This window comes from Prunus mume, linkage group LG2 (assembly GCF_029339155.1).
Source record: "Prunus mume cultivar Tortuosa linkage group LG2, ASM2933915v1, whole genome shotgun sequence".
Lineage (NCBI taxonomy): Eukaryota > Viridiplantae > Streptophyta > Magnoliopsida > Rosales > Rosaceae > Prunus > Prunus mume.
This window is the reverse complement of record NC_142699.1, coordinates 17969825-17991668: the sequence shown is the minus strand read 5'-3', so window position 1 is coordinate 17991668 and position 21844 is coordinate 17969825. Positions and strand designations below refer to the sequence as shown.

At 37.6% G+C, this 21844-nt stretch overlaps 5 protein-coding genes across 6 annotated transcripts; 2 read left to right on the top strand and 3 right to left on the bottom strand.

The window, feature by feature from the left end:
* Nucleotides 1-326: 326 nt before the first annotated feature.
* LOC103341503 (glutamine--tRNA ligase) lies at nucleotides 327-7530 on the bottom strand. Of its 2 annotated transcripts, XM_008245034.3 has the most exons (23): nucleotides 7142-7530; nucleotides 6984-7034; nucleotides 6541-6612; nucleotides 6361-6460; nucleotides 5965-6060; nucleotides 5597-5658; nucleotides 5368-5469; nucleotides 5169-5261; nucleotides 4615-4767; nucleotides 4472-4527; nucleotides 3946-4036; nucleotides 3780-3866; nucleotides 3298-3495; nucleotides 3120-3218; nucleotides 2504-2635; nucleotides 2262-2398; nucleotides 2052-2151; nucleotides 1878-1973; nucleotides 1429-1529; nucleotides 1237-1342; nucleotides 1030-1119; nucleotides 811-940; nucleotides 327-612 (listed from the first exon to the last, which is right to left on the bottom strand). In XM_008245034.3, exons 1-23 carry the CDS (start codon nucleotides 7280-7282, stop codon nucleotides 518-520), a joined length of 2388 nt encoding a protein of 795 aa, XP_008243256.2. In that variant the 5' UTR covers nucleotides 7283-7530; the 3' UTR covers nucleotides 327-517. The 2 variants fall into 2 exon arrangements, with proteins under 2 accessions (XP_008243256.2, XP_088901210.1); XM_089045084.1 differs by having other exon boundaries at nucleotides 4472-4767; nucleotides 7142-7529.
* A 230-nt stretch (nucleotides 7531-7760) lies between these two features.
* On the bottom strand, nucleotides 7761-11372 carry LOC103341504 (mannose-6-phosphate isomerase 1-like). The gene is made up of 5 exons (XM_008245035.3): nucleotides 10582-11372; nucleotides 10108-10275; nucleotides 9426-9638; nucleotides 8707-8973; nucleotides 7761-8357 (listed from the first exon to the last, which is right to left on the bottom strand). Exons 1-5 carry the CDS (start codon nucleotides 10906-10908, stop codon nucleotides 8016-8018), a joined length of 1317 nt encoding a protein of 438 aa, XP_008243257.2. The 5' UTR covers nucleotides 10909-11372; the 3' UTR covers nucleotides 7761-8015.
* Nucleotides 11373-12902: 1530 nt separating this feature from the next.
* Nucleotides 12903-14799, top strand: LOC103341505 (membrane-associated kinase regulator). The gene has a single exon (XM_008245036.2). The coding sequence runs from the start codon at nucleotides 13570-13572 to the stop codon at nucleotides 14386-14388; it is 819 nt and encodes a 272-aa protein (XP_008243258.2). The 5' UTR covers nucleotides 12903-13569; the 3' UTR covers nucleotides 14389-14799.
* Nucleotides 14800-16977: 2178 nt separating this feature from the next.
* LOC103341506 (uncharacterized) lies at nucleotides 16978-18940 on the bottom strand. Its single transcript, XM_008245039.3, has 3 exons — nucleotides 17863-18940; nucleotides 17657-17734; nucleotides 16978-17301 (listed from the first exon to the last, which is right to left on the bottom strand). Exons 1-3 carry the CDS (start codon nucleotides 18697-18699, stop codon nucleotides 17296-17298), a joined length of 921 nt encoding a protein of 306 aa, XP_008243261.1. The 5' UTR covers nucleotides 18700-18940; the 3' UTR covers nucleotides 16978-17295.
* Nucleotides 18941-20664: 1724 nt separating this feature from the next.
* LOC103341649 (cotton fiber protein) lies at nucleotides 20665-21619 on the top strand. Its single transcript, XM_089046666.1, has one exon. It carries the CDS (start codon nucleotides 20888-20890, stop codon nucleotides 21383-21385), a length of 498 nt encoding a protein of 165 aa, XP_088902792.1. The 5' UTR covers nucleotides 20665-20887; the 3' UTR covers nucleotides 21386-21619.
* Nucleotides 21620-21844: the final 225 nt, after the last annotated feature.

Sequence of the window (21844 nt, the reverse complement as noted above, 5' to 3'; positions counted from 1 at the left end):
TGTATATTGTTGGTTTGACACTAAGACAAGTAGACAAGGTCGCTTGATTTTTTATCAGCTTTCGTAGCAACAACGGAACTTTCCTTCTTCATTGTACAACTTCAAATTCAATCACCTCAATCTTTCTATAAGATCTGTCTACACTTTACGTTTTAACTTTTGACTGAATGCAGTATGATTTCTTTTGGTTTTTGGGTCCACGAAAGGCAACGTTATGAACACCCATGCATTTTGTAAACACCAACACCTAGAAGCTCCTATCCTAGACGCATCCTGATAATTACGACGACAACAATGCACAACACTGAAAACGCGGGTGAACAGACTTCCATGAAAACCATCTCGACTGACTGTATACATGAATTTGTCGTATAATTGGTTCAATATACACAAAATATAATTGGTTGGTTCAAAACGGTGTCAACTGTATACCACAAATATTCAAAACACGTTACTTATTGCTGCCAAAAACCACTTCCCACATTCCTCTCTACTCTGATTTCCACGACTAACCCCCCTACTTCCCACCCTTATGATAGCTATCTCGCAGTGTCACAGTACGATTAAACACAAGTTTTTCAGGAGTCGAATCTTTATCGACTGAAAAATAGCCTGCAACGGAAGAAACATACAATCAGACAAGCTTGCAATAAGATACTTTCGTTTGACTACGGCATAATAGAATTCAATTACAATTAGAATATCACCTATGTATTCATTCGTCTCATGCAAAGTGTGCCTATTTATTTATTCTATAAAATGAAGCTGAAGTTAAAAAATAAACATTAACAAGTCAATGCAGGAACATACCAAGCCTTTCAAACTGAAATGTGTCCCCAACAACAGCACTCCGAAGTGAGGGCACAGCATATGCATCGGGTATTACCACTTTGGATTGTGGGTTCAGATCAGCAAGCCAATCATCGAGCTCAGCAGGATTCTGACACACACACACATTAGATTCAGAAAGATTTTCAGAGGAGAGAGAAGGGGGGGGGGGGTTGTTCTTAGAAAGTAATGATGGCCAACCTCTGAAAGGAACAGTCTGTCAAACAATCTGATTTCCACTTTGAGTGGATCAACTCCTGGGGAAGGTTCAGCAACCCAATGAAGCACCCCCTGTGGAATAGATTGACCAATAAGAAACAAAAAGTAACTAAGAAGAAGCAACAGAGCGTAGTATATCCAAGCATCAAACAACATTCATAATTCCAGCACAACAGATAGATCATAGACCTTTGGCTTTGTCTTCTTTGTAGGATCATACTCAGCCCGTATCTCAAGAACAGTTTCCTTATCATCAGCTAATATGACATCTGTGCACTTAATAGGGAACGCATACCTGCAACCACGAAGATAAGATTCTCACTATGCCGCCCCAATCTGCTAAAGTGGAAACGAAACTAAAATCTTGTAATCTATACATACCTAAGTAGGACTGATTTTCCTGGAGCAAGCCCAAAGTAATCTTTTGAATCTTTAAGCCGAAAATCAGACCGCTCAATATAAACAGTATTGGAAAAGGGGACCTGTTGTGAAGGCAAATAAAAAGAATTATGTGACAACTAAAGCACCAAAAGCTCAGGCCGACATTTATTAAAAAGAACAAAGTGATATTAGCAAAAAGGCTAATAACAAAAGCAATTCTCAGGATTTTATATTAAATTATTCATTTTGGATGTAACAAACACATAAAAAATCTATCCGAGAGTAATCTAATACTATAATCATTCGTCTAATAACATGGAACCAAATACCATTGGAATAACAGAACTTATGGACATACAAAACGTTAATCTGCCATGAAAAATGTTCAAAATCTTGTATCTCAGCATTAACCTCTATGCATAATATTGATCTGTGAAATCCAAGGTTACCTTGTAGAAAGCAGATGCATCATCTGTCTGAGCATCAGGCCATTTCCTTGCTTCTAGATCCATTGTAGTTTTAGCTTCCAGGTTAGAAATAACCACCTTAGATAAGGAATGATCAGTCATACACAGATGGATTGAAAATATCAAGAGAAAAAGAAATGCCAATAAGATGCACACCTTGAGGGGATGTAGCACAGCTATTGAGCGAGGAGCAGTTTTATTTAGTTCCTCTCTTATGTGATACTCGAGGCGACTTAAATGTATCATACTACAATCACTGTCGCAGAAGGACCCACAAATTCATTTATGATCATGAATTAGCACTACAAAATGTGAGAACTAAAAGCAGGCTCAATACACATTACACACACACAGACAAATTCGAACCTTCTAGTGATTCCAATTCCTCTAACAAAAGCATTTATTGCAGTAGATGTTACACCCCTGCGTTGTAAACCAGCCAGTGTCATAAGACGTGGGTCATCCCAACCATCAACCCACTTCTCTGTCACCAGTCGATTTAACTGCAACATAAAAGGTCATTGTTAAGTGTAAATGCTGACAGATAGCAAATATACATTATACATTATACATTATAACACTGAACATATGTTCAGCAGTTGACTCACCTTACGCTTTGACATAACGGTGTTACTGATATTCAGTCGTGAGTATTCCCATACATATGGTTGATAAATTCCGAGTGCGTGCAACAACCAGTAGTATGAAGCACGGCGTGTTTCAAATTCAAGTGTGCACAGCTGCCATATTGATAAACAAGATGATTAAAGTTACCAATCTCAAGGGCAATATATACGCCCTCGATCTCAAGACTCAGTCATCAACATCTGAATAATAATGAAAAATAACACACACAGGGAGGGAGGGAGATGACTCTAGATTTCAGAGTTTCTGCAGGGTTCACACCAGATACAGAATGTGCAGGTTACATCTTTATGTAACTTATCACTTCTGTCAAAAAGAGTATGAGACTGAGCAACAAAAACGCATAATATGCGCAACTACTTCAGAATTGAGCCCCTGAGATAAAGTATAGCTTATTTTTCTTTTTTGCAAGAGAAACCTAAAAGTGATGCTTTCTATGTTTATTCTTAAAAAGATAAGTTCCTCAGATAAATTAGGCATGAATTTTTTATTTACTTTTTGTTACAGATTTGGGGAAATCATAAATTATACCATGATCATATCTTAGGAAAGAATATTAACCAAAGGTAAAAAGCATACCGAATGTGTGATATTCTCAAGAGAATCCACAATGCAGTGAGCATAATCATAACTTGGATAGATACACCACTTGTCTCCAGCATGCGGATGAGGAGTAAACTAAAAAAAAAATTCACATAATAATGAGAACGTCCATGAGCTTGAGTAATCAAAAGGATTATTTAAGGTCCACACTTGCCTTGATACGATATGCAATAAGGTCATACATATTAAAATTATCGCTCTGCATGTCTTGCTTCATTCTAAGGGTTGCTTTGCCTTCTTCAATCAGGCCTCGTCTCATATCCTCAAAAAGTTTCAATGATTCTGCAATTGGCCTGTCCCTCCAAGGGCTGTTCATTTTTTTCTCCCTGTACTCCTTTATATCGTCAGGTGTCTAAAACCAATATTAACAAAAGTAAGAATCTTTCTCAAACCAATGTTGATTAGTAAATAAAACCAAACTTGAGATTGCAAAGTTGAAATGTTAATCAATTGATAGTATCACTGAAAGTTTAAAGGTTTAGCCAGCAATATATAATCCATGATCGAGCATGGAGTGGCAAAATTAAACTACGTTCTACAGAGGATTTGTAAAGTATGTAGAGAACTAAATGCTCATATCATATAACACAATATGCCAAATTTTCACATAAATTTCAAATAAATTTTGAACAAAACCTGATGATCAACATAAGCGTGACCACTTCGTATGAGCTCCACTGCTAAATCATACAGATCTTGAAAGTAATCACTAGTGTAAGTGATCTGCAGAAATCCAACAGATGTCAGCTATCACAAAGAAACAAGGCAAAGCGGCAAAAGATGTACCAACCAACTTTTTTACCTTGTAGGGCTTCCAACCCATCCACTTTACAATTTCCTGAATATGATCAATATATTCTTTCTTTTCAGCTTCCGGGTTTGTATCATCAAACCTAAAAGTGACACAAAGTAGGAATCAATTCTCAAAAAACAATGGCAGATGGAAATTTCTTTTTATTTTTCAAAGTTAAAGAGCAATTAGAAAAATTTGAAGGAAGATTATAAACTTCTGCAACAGTCATTAGTTGAAATATGTTATCCTGGCACAATTAGTGTATTGTTATAACAGTTGGAGTAATTATGCTATATCTGACTATTAATCCAGAAAACAATCTCTTGGTTTGAGATATTGCAAACAGGAAACTGGATCTTCTTCAGCAATACTACAAATAGTACATCATATGCCATCTTATAAAGTTGGCATCAACAACCCATATAAAAAAAAATCAATTATATGTTTTCCATGTCTATTCTAATTTTTTCCCCTTCTTACTGGAAAATGAAAAGAAAAACAATACTAAAAAAAGTTAACACGGAAAGACTCTCACCGTAGGTAGCAGCCTCCACCTCTCTCTTTTGCCAGGCCAAAGTCAATAAACATTGCCTGACCAAAAATTATGGTTATAATATGAGGAACAACCACAGACAAAGCAAACACTGAATCTAGCCTAGAACACATAAGTATATTTACCTTGGCATGACCTATATGCAGATATCCATTTGGTTCAGGAGGAAAACGGGTCAAAACTTTCCCTTCGGTCACACTTAAGTGTTTCTCAAGCAGTCCCTTTGTGTTACAACATCTCAGAATAGATCCATCACTAAAGAAAACTGAAGTATGCACCTGAAAATTGACAACAGAATAACAAAATGTCTTAATCAATTGCTTCCAGAGAGCTGCATATGATAACATGGAAGGCAAGCTCACAACTCAATACGACAACAACAAAATTAAGGATTCACAAATATGTCATACTTGTAAGTCAAAATGAACATGATAAAAGCGTGAGTTTGATCCTACTAAGTATGATTTGGAAAATCATAAAAACAACCCTTGGTTGGTTAAAAGACCAAAGGCAAAGTCGATAACAAACAATAAAAATACCCCCTATTTAAGAAAATACATAAAAATGACTTCTTTTGTTTCTTCAGTATTTTGTCCGAATCTCAATAAAAGCCTGTATAAACAGTTGGAAGAATGTCGTAATACAAGAAAAACAAAAACAAAAATTGGGAATAACATACCTTAGTATTTTCCTCCGGTTGAGGGAATATCGAAAATGGATTAAGAACTTCTTCAGATGGCTGTTCAGGAGTAGAAACAGCAATGGATTTTTCCTACACAAGTGGAAGGGGAGGGGGAGGAGACGCAGTGAGAGAGAGATTTTCAGTCATCTCCCAAAACATTTCAAGCAAAATGAACAGACATCGCAGAAATGCTAACCTCTACTTTAGCAGGCTTCTCTTTCTTTTTTTTAGGAACCTTTTCATCATCTGCTGCAGTCCTTTCACCAAGTAACTCACGCAATTTTGCATCAATGAATTGCTGTCACAGAAAGATATCGCAGTCAGAAATGTTTTAGTACGAAAATTGTTTGCCTGTCACCGATTTTTTCTATTAAACGAAGAAATATTATTTAAAAATAAGTTCAAAGGAAGCAAAATAAGATCACCTTGACAATTTTTGGATCAGCCCATGGATGCCTCTTCCTAACATGTGCAAATAAATCACCGACTAGAGACAAAACAACAGAATGTGAAGTTTAGTAGTTTCAAACAGAATGTTGACTAAAAGTAACTCTGATGCTTAAAGAACCATCCATGAGCCAGATCAAATCAACCAATCTATGGAATTATGAATGTTTCTGTGTATCATATATTTTTCCCTTGATATGGAATAACTTCCAAGAGTTTATGATAACGTAACATGATAGGATTCTCAATAGATTTACAAAACATAGTATGAATGTCTGGCGTATGTATGTTCCCCTACAATAACATAACGTTTTCTTGGTTGTGAGTTTGTGTGTGTGTGACTAACCATTTGTTCTGTAGCGCTGCTCCAAAATTGCTGTCTTATTCTCTTCAAAAACCTCATTAACAGTTTGTTTTATTTCTTCTTCTGAAACTTCAACACCTGCTCGTAAAAGCAATGAGGTTAGCAATGTCTATAATTTTAGACAGGAATCAGGATTACTAACATGATACAATTAATTCAAACTTAGAAACTCTAACCTTCAATGAAGTCAAATGCGACTACTAGCAGAATGGATAAAGGGAAAGAGAAAGAACTTGCATTACATGCCAGATATAAAGCATTATGTAACAAGTCCTCATTGAACATTGTACTGCTCAATTTATGTCCAAATAGATGACCCTTTTAACTGGAAAAGAAAAAAAAAAACAAAGAAAGCTAGATGACCCATTGTAACCGTACCAACACCACATGCTTCCTCAAATTCGCTTAGTTTGAAATTCTCTGGCCCTGTAGTTGCAAAAAATGAAAACGCCGCTTCTAACTGGGCTGGAGTTTTGATCTGGAAAAGAGAAACTGTGTAAGGATTTGATGAAGGTACGTAGTTTAAATTTAAAACATTAAGAAGGTATGCTCACCAACCTTCGATGATACAATGTATTGCACCAACGTTGGGCGATGCACAAGGGCATTTGCTGGGTGCTTCGTGGCAACCTGCCATAGATGATAGAACACCAGTGCACAAAAAATTATTGATTGGAATGAAAACATCTCATTTCTCAGAGGCGTTTCACCAAAAATTACAACTTTTAAGGAAAAAATTTATGCTGATTGGTAGACTTTAGAAACTTCTTTCTGAGAATTTTACTCGAGCGTATTTTGCTCGAGGATTGAACTCAAAATAGCGGCTGTAATAGTTTTCAAACATGCATTCAAGAACTTCCAATCCACAAAACTTTTCTTACCCATTTCGAAACAAGGGAGGCCAAAGTAACTTCTCCAAGACTAGAAATTACACTAATAATCACTGGATTCATATCTTAAGCAGAAACGTTAAACAGATGGCTTAAAAGTAAACTACTTGCCGTATACAGGAGATTACCAACAGTTCGACTGCATCCATCAGTAACTGCAGCCTGAAATTATTCAAGAACAAATTAGTAGAATAAATAAATAAACCCACGGGTTTATAAACAAGAAAAATGAAATTTCAGTATGAAAAAAAAAAACAACGATCGAGTACCTCGTGAATGACAGCAGTGAGATTAGCGGTGACTTTGTTGTTGGCGATGGTGTTTTTGGCCGTTCGCTCATCCAACCCGACATTCAAAAAGAGCTCCAGGTTCTTCTCCTTATCGGAGCCGCCATCGTCCTTGCCTGGCATTTCTAAAACGGGAAAGGACCTTTCTGGATCTTCGGAGTAAGTGTGTGCGGGAAGCTGGCAAACCTATAGATTAGAAAGAAAAAACCCTAAATAAGTCCTCGGAGCCAAGCTGACAAAGCAGTGGTGGAGGGAATCAGTTTCGTTGCAGCAGACTCTGATGGGATGGGATGAGAGAAAGATTCTGTGGTTTTTCCGTTTTCTGGGCTTAAGTTAACCCTCCACTTGTAATTGCAAAAAATGACGCGTTGTCTTAACTCCGACTGCTTTCGCTCATTTGACGTTTGACCCATCGTCACCAACTTGGGCTCCAAGCATTTACTGTTTCAACCCAACCCTATTCAGCAGTTCATTCAACCCAACCCAACTTGGGCTTCAAGCAATTACCGAATTTCTTTTCTTTTTTTATTTTTTTTTTCCATGTCCTCATAAAAATCTTTCAACGGTAAAAAAAATTAACATAGATTACAAAAATAAGCTATTTTAAACAAAACCAATGAGACAATTCGTAATTCCATCCAAATGTTAATCTTTGTAACTTACATACAACATCGAAAATACAAAATTTCGGAAAATCATTACACTAGTTATAGAATTATATGAATTGAAAAGGATAAATAAATAAATTAAAAGAATAAAGGAGCAAATATTACATAAAGATGTGATTGTATAAAACCATGGTCCGCATTTTTTCTTCATCCAAAAAAGAAATGTAAGAATTCGACGTAATTGCAGACTACAAATCCCTATAAATTTTGCTGTTCACCCCCACCCTATACAGTTGCAGTTCTGTTGATTTGGCAGTAATGCTAATCTTCGTGTTGGCAGGCACAAAGAAAACCCCACCCTCTTCAACTATATCATCCCCCTCCTTCACCATATCATCCTCGGGCAGACCTGCATCAAAATGTCCTTTCCCAGCAGTGAATAGGAAAAGGGATGGTCCTAGGACTGAGGGAAAAATTACCGCTGCAGACTGAGGAAGGGTACAGCAATCAATTTCGAATTCTTCGAAAGGTGGGAGATACCTTGTTGTGTATGGATTCAAAGAAACCCCTTGCAAAATCTCAGGAGAACCCTGCAAAACAATAGAAAACAGATTATAAGTAGCTGATACTAAAACAAAGTAAAGTGAAATATCCCATCATATGACATTCAGCACATAGTGGGGGCCATATGTACAAGAGAGAAAAGAGTTGTGAGAAGAAAAAAAATAATAATGCAACAAAAACGAAACAATGGTTTAAAACGCCCATCTCCTCCAAAAGACGTGATGGCAATATCCAGCTAATCACTGATGGATGGGATAGCTATAATGTCAAGGCAAATGCATAAATCTAATGTTCTTGGACAAAAGTGACAGACGGAGCATGCCCCTAGAAAAGGAAAGACAATCTGGAAAGTCTAGAATCAAATTTTATTGTTACCTGTCTGTATTTAAGCATAGAAAGAAGCGTTTGGACATCCAGTGGTTTTGAGGTAAGGCCGGCACGAACAACATTGTCAGAAGTTGCCATACACTCAATGCATTCACCAGAAATATATGCATGGGGCTCATTTGGCCCAAGACTTATTGCTTCACCACGGTTCAGCTTCACATAGTTAAGAAAAAATGCTGCTATTGCACCCACATCAGCTGGATATTGACTCTCCAATCTGAGTGCCAGTTGTTCTTTAACCGTCAATTGCCTTTTCTGGTCCAACGAAGGAGAAAATATGGTTATGACCAAAAAAAAAAAAAACTAGTGATGCAGTCAAGATGAACATGGTGGATAACGATGGCACTTCAGTTATTCTGACGATTAAAACAACAATGTTCCTCTATCACTTCAAATTTCTTGACAAGTCTTAAATTGAAACACCACCATACTTCACACTTTTTCCTTGAAATCTAAACAAAATTAGTTGGAATCGTCATCTGTTTTTACCTCAGTGGTCAATGACTAGATCATATTTACATCTATTTAGCACTTCCAAAAGGAAGCTCTTAGAGCTTTCATATTTTGTATCAATAGCCCAACATCAAACTGTGATTTTAGTTATTGCTGGTTACATCCTTCAATATGATTAAAGAAAAGAATCACTTTAATGCCAACAATAAAAATATGCACTAAAACTTTATACAACTAACATAACTTCAAATTACCTTTTTCTCTAGATTAAGACGCCTTTTCAGTTTAGATATCATCTCAGAAATTGTATCTTTACTTAGTAACATAACTCGACTGAAGATGGACTCTAAATCCGTTTTTGATTTCCCATTCTCATGCTGCCCATTAACAAGTAGAATTCTCTCTGCATTTCCAACCCCAACCAACTCTGCAATCTCGGGAACACTGCTAAGCATGTCTTTTAGCTCCTGGAATATATAAAACATGCAATAAGTACAAGCAAATCAGATGGAGTATGAGAAATGATAAATTGTTTGATAAGTACAAGGAGAATGAGAAATCAAGGGAAATCATAAGCAGGTGTCTTCATGGATTTCATTATGTATTATTCAAACCAAGTCTTTATCTATTGATTTCAACTGCGACAATTTCCTTCTTACAGTGGAACTGATTGCAACATGCTCTGTATCATGACATGCAGTAGGAACTAAAAGCAGAGGCAGAGCTTATGCTCCATTACTAAGGATCTGAACAATAGCACCTATAACTCACAGTTTACATAAAATTGATAAAATGTGCAGCAAAGGACGTCCTTGCAGACTTTTTAAAGTAGTATATTATTATGATTATCTCCTTAGAGTTATGATCATATTCAATACAAATATGCCCAACAAAAATCCAAACCAAATGACCTCCAAATGATGATTTCTGTCTTACCTTGACACTAATAAACCCGCAAAGAGCCTCAAACTCTGTCAATGCCAATGCCATTTCAGGCTTGTGATTGTCATCTCTGTAAACATTTGGGTGTAACTTGTGCAGCACCCTAGCTAGTTCTTTATCCGGATGAGCCTGTATTGATAAAGCCTTCCCAACCGAAAGTACCTAAAATCCCACAATAAACCCAAAGTCCATAATCTTGGAGCACCAATTAAACAGATTCATCCAGTCAAAATTAAGGTCCACGCAGTAAAAAAAAATTACCAACATTTTGCAGGAGAAAATTCTAAATCTCAGATTTATAATGTGTTTGACCAAAAGAAAGAACATAATGCAAGTGTTCAGCTTCGAGAAAATTGAATTCACAAGCACACACTCGTTTTGAATTCCCAAGAAAATTGAACATAATGCAATTTTCCTTTCTTTGTCCGCATTTTCTCAGCAAACAAACAGAGAACACGGAAACCATACCTTGAACAAGAAGGGAAGATCAGCACCCCACTTGTCAACAACCTTGTCCCCAAGCACACTGGGATCCTGAGCGATCCAGGCCTTGAGGCTCACGGGCTCAGACCCGGAATCGGCAAACGAAGGCCCGGATTCATGCGTCCCGATCCAGAACTCGGCGTAGGGCTTGGCGGGGTCGATATCCGACCCTGAATTGAGCGCGAAAAGCCTGGCGACCTTGGAATGGCGGCCGACAATGCCCCAATCGTAATTCTTGACGGAGCATCTTAGCCTGACGGGCCTCTGGCTCCGCTTCCTCTTCTTCTTCATGTTCTTGTCCCAGGGCTCCATGTTCTCATTTCGGGCCTATATACGAAGCAACTCCAATTGGGCCAAATTGCAGGAGGAAGGAAGATCGAAAAAAAGGTATGGAGGGAAATGAGGGGCTGTGTCGGTTGTAAAATGTGGAGGGTAGCGCTTACGATAATCGATAGTCAAAACTGTCAGCGTCGGTCCGTTTGGGTCTATGCAGTCGGATCCGGTTTAGATCTGAATCCCTGATATTTCAATATTTGCTGTTCGGTTTGGTAAAAGTCCGCGTCTGGGGGCTGTTTGGGTATTATGATGATTGTGTTTGAAGTGCCCTTGCAAATGGCAGTTGCAGATATTACGGTGGGTAAATTGGGTAACGACAGCGTTTGGTAGATGAATGAAATTGAGGTGTGCTGTACTAACTCAATCTATCTCTGTTTATCTAACCATCACTTTCTAGGATATGCCAAATGCATCCTCGTTAGATTCCTAAACGGTGCGATGTCGTTTCTGCATGAAGGAGGGCATATAACATCATAACATGCGGGCGGTGGGACGAGGAATGTACAAGCGTCAAGCAGCAAATGACCTTGGCATTTGGCACTGTCACAGACGGACATGTTATGTGGGCCTACGCCAATGTATCCATGGATCCCAGTTCATTCACCCCATGTGTCCGCATTGCCACCTTGTAACTGTTAAGTATATAATACATGGAGACTAACAAATCATTGACAGATGTGTCAAATTTCGTCACCCGTAAAGTTGTAAGTTACGGATAAAATTTGACCGTTAATACATTATGAACTTAATTCGGGTACATTAACAATTTACAGTTATCCACATAATTAACAATTTACTGTTATCCACATAATTAACAATTTATTGTTATTTGCATAATTAATGCAAAGAACACCACACCACACCCACTGGCGATTTATGAATTTTTCAGGGAGGTGCAATATTTAAAATGCTAAAAATTTACAAATGACTCAAGCAAGGCCTTGGGTTTAAATCCTAACATCCGTGTAGTGTGTTAAAAAAAATAAGGCTAAAAATTCAAAAAACAATTATACAACCAAATGCCCTTAGAATTTAACCAATACTAATGTCACTCATAATTAAAACAAATAAGAGTTTTATGTCTACAACTAATTGATTATAGTCTATATGAATATCAATTAATATGAACAAAATCCATGTCAATTACATAATTAATCTAACAAAAGTCAATACCAATTAATCTAACCAAAAACACATGTAAATTGGAGATCATGAAATAAAAGTACACATGATTTTGCTTCAGAAATGTTGATGGTGTTCAAACAAAGAATTTTGCTTAAGGGTTTGGTTGCAGATGTAGATTCATGAGCGTTATATTAAGTACTACTTTTTTGCGCCTTGGCTTTTTGAGAAATAGTTTCACACAATAGGAATATCTGTAAATGATTAATTATGTGGATAAATTTTTTATGCATCATTGTATTATTGATCGAAAATAGCAAAACAGTATTATTCCCATTTCAAGAAAGTTTTTCCGCTGAATTAGGCAACCAATGCTTTGAGCCCTTTGAAACATAACAATAATAGCCTACACAAAACAACATTATGGGCCGAGTCCAAAATGGGACCCTACCTAGCGTGCCACATTATTGTTGCCTGATCAATTATCAATCTTCTGTCAACCAGTCAGGCAACACCACCACGCATTTTGCTTCTAAATAATTTCAATAGTTTTGGGTTGGAACTTGTTGAAATGAAACTCTATTAATTATAAATCCAAATTGCGACCCTTTAGATCTAACCGTACCTTGTGTCTAATACCAGATTTTAAGTTTATTTATTATCGACTAGATCCCCCGCACAACCAGTTGTTCCCCATGCAATGTTTGTTCCTTTTCATGCAGAGATATCAGGATTTGGGTTTTAATAATCTGCAGGGTGTTCGATATTAATTCACTTATTCTGCAACATGTAGCAGTCGCATACATATGCTAGATAAATATTCACATGGGATTTCAGATGATTGATTTCAGCAATGAACCCCAATAGAAAGTTCCTAATGGAAAACTATAATTACAGTTATGTAATTTAATTTGTTTTATGTATTTATTTTTTTAATCTGTCATATATTATATAGCTTCTCTTTTGGACTTTAAATCCCATAAAAACAGTGAGGCCATTGCCTCCTCCTCCTCTCAGTTCTCACTCACTTCACTTTCACTCTGTTTTCTCATCCCCAAAAGTAAAAGTTTCATTGGAAACCCCATAGAGGAGGGTTCTTTTGTAGCCTTTCGGTGCTTAAATTCAACCACTTTCCTTCTCTTTATCTTTCTCTCTTCTTTTTCTGATAACTTGGCGCAATATAACCCAGTTCAGTTGTCCCTCTGCTTCAGTCTGCATTAATTCATCTGATCCTCCAATGCTGGAATCTCTCAGATATGCTCAAAGCTCAGACAAAATGAAAAGGCTAAAGCTGCTTTTTCTGACTTCTTATTCCCACAATTCAAATTCCTTCCCACTTTTCCTTTCATTTGACTCCAAATCTGCTGACAGTCAATGCCATTCTTGGTTGTCTGGTGGATTTTAAAGCCTTCTTCAGGTTCATTTTGAGTTTCAAACAGTGGTCGGTAACTTGGTTGGAGCAATTTATTTCAGAAATATACTAGTCTTTATGAAAAAGCACTGCTAGCAGCAACTATGGCCATCGAGGTGTGCTCGGAGATTTCTAGCCCTGGATTTAGTCCAAGAATTTCATTTTCTCATGATCTAGACAAGACATGTCCTGTTGCAAAAGAAGGGCAACGATTAGACTCTTCTCTCTTGGATTCAAGCTCTGATTTCGACTTCTGCATTGTCAATAACCTTAAACTAGAGTTGTCTTCTGCAGATGAGCTTTTCTCCAATGGGAAGATTCTTCCTGTCCAAATCAAGAGAAATCCCAATGCCATTGCCACCAAAGAAGCCCATCAGCCTGATGAGGTTGTTAATCCTCCACCTGCTCATCATCGTTCAACAACTAGGAACACAACAGAGAAGAAGAGGTTGAAAGAATTCTTAGACACCAACGTTGATGCAGATGAAGATGAAGATGAGAAGCCTCCAACAAAGCCTTTCTGGCAGTTCAGGCGAAGTAGCAGCCTCAATTGTGACACTGCTCGCGGCAAGAGCTTAATTCGGTCATTACAATTTCTTTCAAGAAGCAATTCAACCGGGTCGGCTCCAAATGCAAAGCAGACAGTGGCTCCAAAGGAAACTCATCAGAAGCAGCATTTGCAGAAACAACCATCTATTTCAAGCAGAAGATCATCTGCATCATCATATTCAAGTACATATTATGCTTATAATAATTCATGCCCGCAAAAGCCTTCGTTAAGGAAGAGTGGATCTTATGGCAATGGGGTTAGAATTAGTCCTGTTCTGAATCTCCCACCACCATACATTTCCAAAGTGACAGTAAGTTTTTTTGGGTTTGGTTCTCTCTTCTGTAATGGTAAGTTAAAAAAGAAGAAGAAATGATGGGTTCAGATCAGTTTCCTTCATGAGTGAGTGGATGAATCTTCCAAGTACAGATGAATTTAGCTGTCTGCCATCTTGTATTATTAACTAGCATGTGATCATACTCTGTAAAATGAAGAAAATTTTAGTGATAAGAAATGTCAAGAATCTTATTATTATGTTCGAAAAAACAAAAATTACAAAAAAGAATAATTCATGGGATATTTTGGTCATTAGAAGGGTGAAAACTACAGTGGGGGGAAGGGAAGCTGGTGGGACAGTAATTGTGCATGCATATCAACATGTTACTGGATTAGGAGACAGATCAACAAGGTATCTTTCTTTCACGGCTCTCCCATCCCTTTCTTTCTTTTTATGCTTTTGATATCTTTTCGTAGTTCAAAATAAGTAAATATGACTCTCTTTTCTTCTTTTGAACATTAAAAAAATACTTGATCTGCATAAGATGCTTCCGTTTTTGTTTTATTCTGTGTAGTATTAGGACAAAAACACTGTGCTTCCAGGAATTGTTTGAACAAAAAAGAATCAATGACCAAGCCCCAAGGGGTCCCTAAACTTTTACTCTGATAATCTAAGCATCAATATACTTTAGCTTAGCCTTTCATAACCACCATAACATGGTCCATCCTTGAGTCCGCTGTCTCTGTTTCCTTCCACCATCATTTTCTCTAAGTTGATCAAACAAAAGTGCTAAAAAACCCTGTTCCATGAAGCTGGATCAAAATTATCTCTTTAATCCGTGATTATTTGGGGGCATTGTTGGTTTTTCCGCAAGCAAAAGAAACATCGGCAAGAACAAGGAGGAGGTTGAAGCTCAAACAACAACAAACAAGGGAAACAGAGTTTACCTAAATTATTGAGTCGAAAAACTTGATGCGGATGCGAAGCACGGCTGGAAAATGGATATAGAGGAGGGTTGGTTTGGTTACCAAATAGACCCAAAGAATGTCAGTTCATGACAGATTGGAAAGTAGCATGCAAACACAATTTGGCTGGTTTCGTAGGGTTATGATATCATCGGCTGCAAAAGATTCCTCAAAATAGCCATAACTTCTTCAGCAGTTCCAGTTTCAACTTTAGTGTCCTAAAGCTCGCAACAAGACTTACTGGACTGGAGCAACAAATGGGTTGGGCTTCAAAACTTGAAATGAAAGTTGGAACTTGGAACAGAGGAAAGAGAACCGAAAGACAACAATAGGCGAACGCGTAGTCAAGGACAAGTTGCCGAGTCAAAACAACTACTTTGGATTGGACCTTGGTTTTTGCCGATATTGAAATGCAAGTGCCACAAGAATAACAGGTCATCCAGTCCCAGGCACAAAACTCACGAGTCAAAATACAAGTCAAATAACGAGTCAAGCTATCCAATTTCTGGCATAGAAAAAGTCCAGCAGAGACCAGATTAGCAGGCACACCAGAAGCAAGCCAATTATGAATGGTAAGATCATGAGAGGTTGGTTACTGATTATCAACCTACAAAAAAACTCCTCATTAGCCATTGCTTTAACAGAGGAGACTTGCCCTGAGGAGTTCCAGACAATTTTGAATTTCATGTGCATCTCAAAATTTCATGATAAATTTCGGAAAAGAAAAAAAAAAGTTAAACATGCAGAACTAACACAATCAGAATTTCTATCTAGTTTGATCGTTCAGCATAAGAATATAAAGCCAGAAAAATAACAATTTACCACCTTGGAAAGTGATTGAAGTATCGAGTATTAATTTTCAATTTTCAACAAGCCAATTAATTGTGTGAAAGGTTTGACCATAAACTATAGCATGCCTTCTAATAGGAATAAACTAAACAAGAAAACATTATCCATCTCATACCAGGAGGACAGATGCAAAAGACAAACAATATATTGTTAAAGAACCCATAAACTACTATGTAACAGATCAACTCTACATTCACCAGATAAATTGACTACCAATAAACAATGAACAAAAAAGTAGTAGAATAGAACTCATTGTTGAAGAAAATTATAATGAAATGCCAGTTAGTAGGGAAGGAAAATTATAACAAGATTGTGTTTGCCAAAAAGGAAAAAAGAAGGAAAATGATATCACAACTATGAAGATCAATAAGCAAAGATGTTAAGGTAGTAAAATACAGATAACTGAGCAGGGCAGGCAATTTGTGACTTGTGACTAGTTGTCAACAGTTATTTTTTATTACTATATCTTTTAGGCAAGGCCAGGCAAGAAATTTAGAACAAAAAGGAAGCCCAATCAATAAATTAAAGCAACCAAGTATTTGATCTACCACCTTAAAGCTACACTAGTTCCATGAACCTAAGAGCCATGATTAGTCACTAAACTTGCAATTTACATGAGAAGTTCACTTACATTCCGAAAAGCATGGCTTATTAATTAAATATTTACAATGTGCAGAAGAGAAGGAAATATAGTACAGCATGATAAAGGCTTCAGAAACCAATTACACAGAAATAATTATTTCCCTAGCTAGTCTTCTCACGATGTAAATGAAGAGAACTGCTAAAAGTTTAAAAAATGTCAAGTAGTATGTAGGCAATCATGCACTTTGATGCTCTGCTATAGAACCCAAAATAAAGAAGAACACTGGTACACTGATACCAAACGGAACTGATATATTTAATAGTCACAAAATCAAACTCATATCACAAAAGTTGTTTTCCATATAACAGCATCCGCCCAGATTTCCTTTATTTACATTTATTCAGAAAAAGAAGAAAGATGAATTATAATTAACAAACAAAATTAGCGTTCCAAAGCAACTGAACATTCACCAGTACGGGGATTTGATGATTTCAATTTTCATCAAACTCCCATGTGTGTGGTATACCCACTAATTAGCGTTGCAAGCAGCAGCAGTCAGAAAAACAGAGCCTTGAAACATTCCACAGAAGCCATCATTCACTCCCACTGCTACCTCTGCAAAAAAGAATGACCAACAGTTCAAAATTAAACAAACTTGTGAAAGACAGAGAAAACAAGATCCAGTAATTACAACCCAGAAGCAGATGAACACGAATTTTGTTGATTGATACGTGATTTGAAAATGTGGGAAAGAGAAGAAAAGCGGGAACTTTGAATTCATTATTGTTCATAACTCATGAAACCCCAGAACAAGCACGCTGAGCCCAATTCCATAATTTGAAGGCTGAGGGACACAAAACTATAAGACCCCAAATTCTCATTATTCTCTTTCAGTGTCCCTCAAATGTTATCATCAATGAAAGCAACGACTTTTGAAATTTTCAGAGAGAAGTCAGAACAAAGCAATCACCTTGGCAGTTTCAGGGAACTCAGGAACCTTGTACGTCTCAGCTGAGACCTCCGTCAACCACATCCCCGGAAACAACGTCTGCAACAACAACAATCACCATGAACATTAATTACTATTGGTCAGACAGTTAATGTATATTTAAACACAAGAAAGAAAAGAAACTAAAAGGGTCATGAAGAAAGAGTAAGAATTTGAAATTGACTTACATCCAATTGCTTCTGAACATTTCTTGGGCGCTTCTTTGGCCGGCGGGGAGGCCTGTGGCCGAGCATCACCATGAAATCCTCCTCGATCTCCTTCTTGGTAAGCGACACTGCGAACTTGACCCTCTCCTTCTCCTTCTCTTTCTTCTCCGGACCCGAACCCGAACCCGAACCTGAAGCCCCTCTGACCGGCCTCGGCGACTTCACGCCATTGTTACCCTCACTCCTCAACGGCGAGTAATTCGCCTTCTTCTCCTCGATTCTCAACCCCTTAACACCACCACCACCAAGAGGAGCCTTACACGCGGCCCTCCTCGTCCTCAGATTCCACGGCCTGACCTCTGCCGCCGCCGCAGGCGATGATTCCCCCTCCTCCGCCATCTCAACATCCTCCCCATCCGCCGCCATGTCAGTATCCGCAGCCGCCACCGCCACCTCCTCCTCCCTCAAAATCGCGTCCTTCATCTTATCCGCCGCCGTTTTGAGATCAAACATGAGCTTCTCCCTAACAGCCTCGATCCCTTCCTCTGCGTTGTCGTTTTCGATCCTCGGCCGAGGAGCCCGAAACCTCCGCTTCTCAAACTCCGATTCCCTCCGCCGAGTCATCATCACCGAACTCTCCAATCTCTGAGCCGAAGATCGCCGATCAACGGCCGAGGCTTCTCCGGTACTACCGCCGGCGTCGGAGCTCACCTTCATGCACCTTAGGTGCTTCTGGTTCCCCCACTTCAAATCCCACGGCAAGTTGAAATTGTGCAGAGGCTTTGTTCTCTCAGAACCCATCGCCATGGACTTAGCAGCCACTCTCTCTCTCTCCTCCGACACACCTATATACACCATTTATCGGAAACTCAGACCAAGAGAGCCACTCTTAGATCACAGCTCTCTCTTCGTCCTTCTTTCTCTTATTTTCTCGGAAAATCTCGGGGATTTTATGGGAAAGGGAAAATTTTCCTAGAGAACGCTATTGGGATTGTTGTTGTTATTGTTTTGTGTCTCTCACAAATCGCCGGGAAACGCAAGTTTATATACGAGTGCGAGCGTGAGACTCCGAGAGGGCGTTTTAACGTTCGGGTTTTTATATCATGGCCTTTCTGATTTTATTTTCTCTCAATTTTATTTTTGTTTATTGCAAATGCTAATGTGCGCCTTCAGTGTCTTTTGCGCACCGCTGGGGTTTCCCGGGTGATGCGTCGTTTTTGAGTGAGGATGGCCGCCACAGCCCTCTGATTTGGGCTGCCTTCCTTGATCTCTTTCTCTAGCCGTTGATATAAAACTATTTTCATTTAAGAATTTTCTTTTTGGTGGCAATATGCTTCTATTTTTATTTTATTTTACTTTAAAAAATGCCAACATTGTGATTGTAGCTACCACCAAAATTTTAAACCCCAACATGTGTAAATGAAATTGTGTAGTTATGTCAAATATTAACCATAATAACCTAATTATTGTATTTTATGTAGAATTATTTTTCCCTCTTACATTTTGTTATTTTAAACTCAAAAATCAATATTTCATATTTTTCAGAGCACTCACAAGAAGTGAAAGAAGCTTTAACCGGGCGTGGAAATAACACAATCTTGTTATAGTGAATTATTTATTTTATTACTATACTTTTTTCGATATGTTTGTAGCGAGCCAGTCAAATTTGTTTCTGTCGTTTTAATTATTTTGAACAAAATTCTTATTTCATATGAATTACTAATTTTAGAGGCATCTAAATTTGAAATGTAAATAAAACCTTTGAACCTAAACAAATGGAAATCTTGATGAAAACCTAGAGGAAGTTGTATAAATTTAATAAATACAGAGGAATAAAAATAAAAAAAAACAGACATCCATGTACAACAAGGATGATAGATGTACATTGGCTAACGGCTATCAAGATACAACCCAGTTGCACTGTACTATGTTTGTTCAGCAAAAGGTCAAGTCCAATAGTTTGAAATAGTCAAATGAAATAATTTTTTATTACTTTTATTCTCCAAGTGATCAAATATTTATAAGTCAAACGCATATTTGGTTTGAGACATTGGGAAGAAATATGCTTTATTTATTTTTTTTCTTTCTCGACTTTAATTTTTTTTGAAACAATAATGGAAAGTTTTATCTTTTATTGTGTTGCAAGTGAAAGGGGGGATTGTAATTTTTGAGACCCATTATTTAAACCTCTACCCATCATCTCCTAATTCAAGTCGGTCGGACTAATGCAACCCACCCAAACCCGTTAGGGCATCTTCAGACTGCAAATAAATTGAGAGTGACATAAAATTAAGGAATGTGTAAGGAGAAAGGAAACCTTGATCCAGATCTGCATGCCCAACTCCATACGGTATGTATATTTGTATGCTTTAATACCAAACAAGTAACTAACTTTGTATTATTATATACAACCTGCTTGGAAATTGGCTCCAAATAATCGATCCTAAAATTCAAATCGCAAACTGTGATAATTAATAAGAAATTTGCGCAAGCAATTTGTCGCAAAGTACTTGTAGCTCAACAAATGGTTAAAAGATGTTATACCTATATTCGAGGTCATGTATTCGAATCTCATATTTTTAATATAAAAGTTGTGATTTGCAGATTGGAACTCTATAACGTCTTTGTAGTGTGTGAAAAACCTCATTCTCTCTCTCTCTCTCTTAATTTAAACTATCACTTTTATTCCAAAAACATAACTATAAATTAAAAAGAAGTGCTATCAAAATTAGAATTATAGAGGGAAGGAAACCCACTCGGGGTTCAAGTCCAACGGCTAGTTTGCTTATTGCTGTATATCAAGCCTTAAAAAAACAAGAAGCAACCGACCAATATACCCTCTTTTTACAGCTTGGCTCCCTACCACCGGTTAGATTCTTTTAACTCCATTCAACTTTTTGTATCCTTAAATGCTCTCACGAATCCAAACACTCCATGACTCAAAGCCTACAAGCCTATGCCTTCGCAAACCCAAGCCAAACTTTCTAAAACTAAAAGAGAGTGATCTGATTTCTCACCTCTTTTACTTCCATAGTTTTCCACCAAAATGTCCAAAAAACGACTGCCCATTTTCCAAAAGGTCTCAAAGCTCCTTAGGATCTTCATCTTCATTGCCAAAGTGAGAAAACTGTCATTTGAAAACTCATTTCTCAGGAGGAAATTACAAACCTCAAAGAAGCTGAAGCTTCTGAAGCATTACAACAATGGGTTCCGTGGAGAATACCAGTTTTCTCCTTCTAACACTCCCCTCATTCATTACCACAGAAGGCAGCTCATGAAGAGCAGAAGCCCTCAAGACATATACTCTCTGTTCCTCTTTCTTTGCAAATGTTGGGGTTCTAGCTTGAGAGTTGAAGGAGAAGATATATGTGGAGATTTCACTATGGAGGCTCTTCCTCCTGCCAGTGGAGAAGATGACAATGCAGTGGCTTTATTGGAGCCGTTGGATTGGGGAGATGAAGAAGCTTCAATTGACCTGCGGGCTCAGATGTTCATTGACAGGTTTTATGAAGAAATGAGAATGCAGAGGCAGGAATCATTCTAAATTAATCTTGTTGCAAATTTATTGACTTCCATTGTTTTATTTTCGATTCAATTTGTTGGGTTCTCCACAGTTTTTTTTTTTTGACATTGTGGAGAGACAGTTAGGTTTGAAAATTTTCCATTTGCTATGAAATGTGTGATTGTGTGAAGATTTGCAAATTTGTATTTTTGGAGCAAAGAAGTTTTGTTTGAGAAAAAAAAAACCTATCAATATATAAAATCAAATTATTTTGCATTCTCCCAGGTGATACTTATTAGAATGCTGGTCCATACCAGAAATATATACTTAAACTGGTTGGAAGTTGAGTAAATGTACCACACAGGAGCGTGCCTTTGTCTGCAGCAGGCAAGAAAAGCAAAACTTCCCTCAATATCAGAGCTAGGATCAGCTTAAATATGCAGCTTATATATTTAATCTATCTATAAACAAAAGGTTGATTCTTGACCAATCCCTAAACAT

Excerpts from the sequence above, each read along its gene's own strand:
- LOC103341505 (XM_008245036.2), top strand. The coding sequence starts at position 13,570 with ATGGCCATCGAGGTGTGCTCGGAGATTTCTAGCCCTGGATTTAGTCCA.
- LOC103341649 (XM_089046666.1), top strand. The coding sequence starts at position 20,888 with ATGTCCAAAAAACGACTGCCCATTTTCCAAAAGGTCTCAAAGCTCCTT.
- LOC103341506 (XM_008245039.3), bottom strand. The coding sequence starts at position 18,699 with ATGGTGTATATAGGTGTGTCGGAGGAGAGAGAGAGAGTGGCTGCTAAG. Across the intron at positions 17,735-17,862 it reads ATGTTCAGAAGCAATTGGAT|ACGTTGTTTCCGGGGATGTG; the intron begins GTAAGTCAATTT and ends TTGTTGTTGCAG.
- LOC103341503 (XM_089045084.1), bottom strand. The coding sequence starts at position 7,282 with ATGCCAGGCAAGGACGATGGCGGCTCCGATAAGGAGAAGAACCTGGAG. Across the intron at positions 7,035-7,141 it reads TCACTGCTGTCATTCACGAG|GCTGCAGTTACTGATGGATG; the intron begins GTACTCGATCGT and ends GAATAATTTCAG. Across the intron at positions 1,120-1,236 it reads CAAAGAAGACAAAGCCAAAG|GGGGTGCTTCATTGGGTTGC; the intron begins GTCTATGATCTA and ends TCTATTCCACAG.
- LOC103341504 (XM_008245035.3), bottom strand. The coding sequence starts at position 10,908 with ATGGAGCCCTGGGACAAGAACATGAAGAAGAAGAGGAAGCGGAGCCAG. Across the intron at positions 9,639-10,107 it reads GCGGGTTTATTAGTGTCAAG|GAGCTAAAAGACATGCTTAG; the intron begins GTAAGACAGAAA and ends TATATATTCCAG. Across the intron at positions 8,358-8,706 it reads CTATGCTTAAATACAGACAG|GGTTCTCCTGAGATTTTGCA; the intron begins GTAACAATAAAA and ends ATTGTTTTGCAG.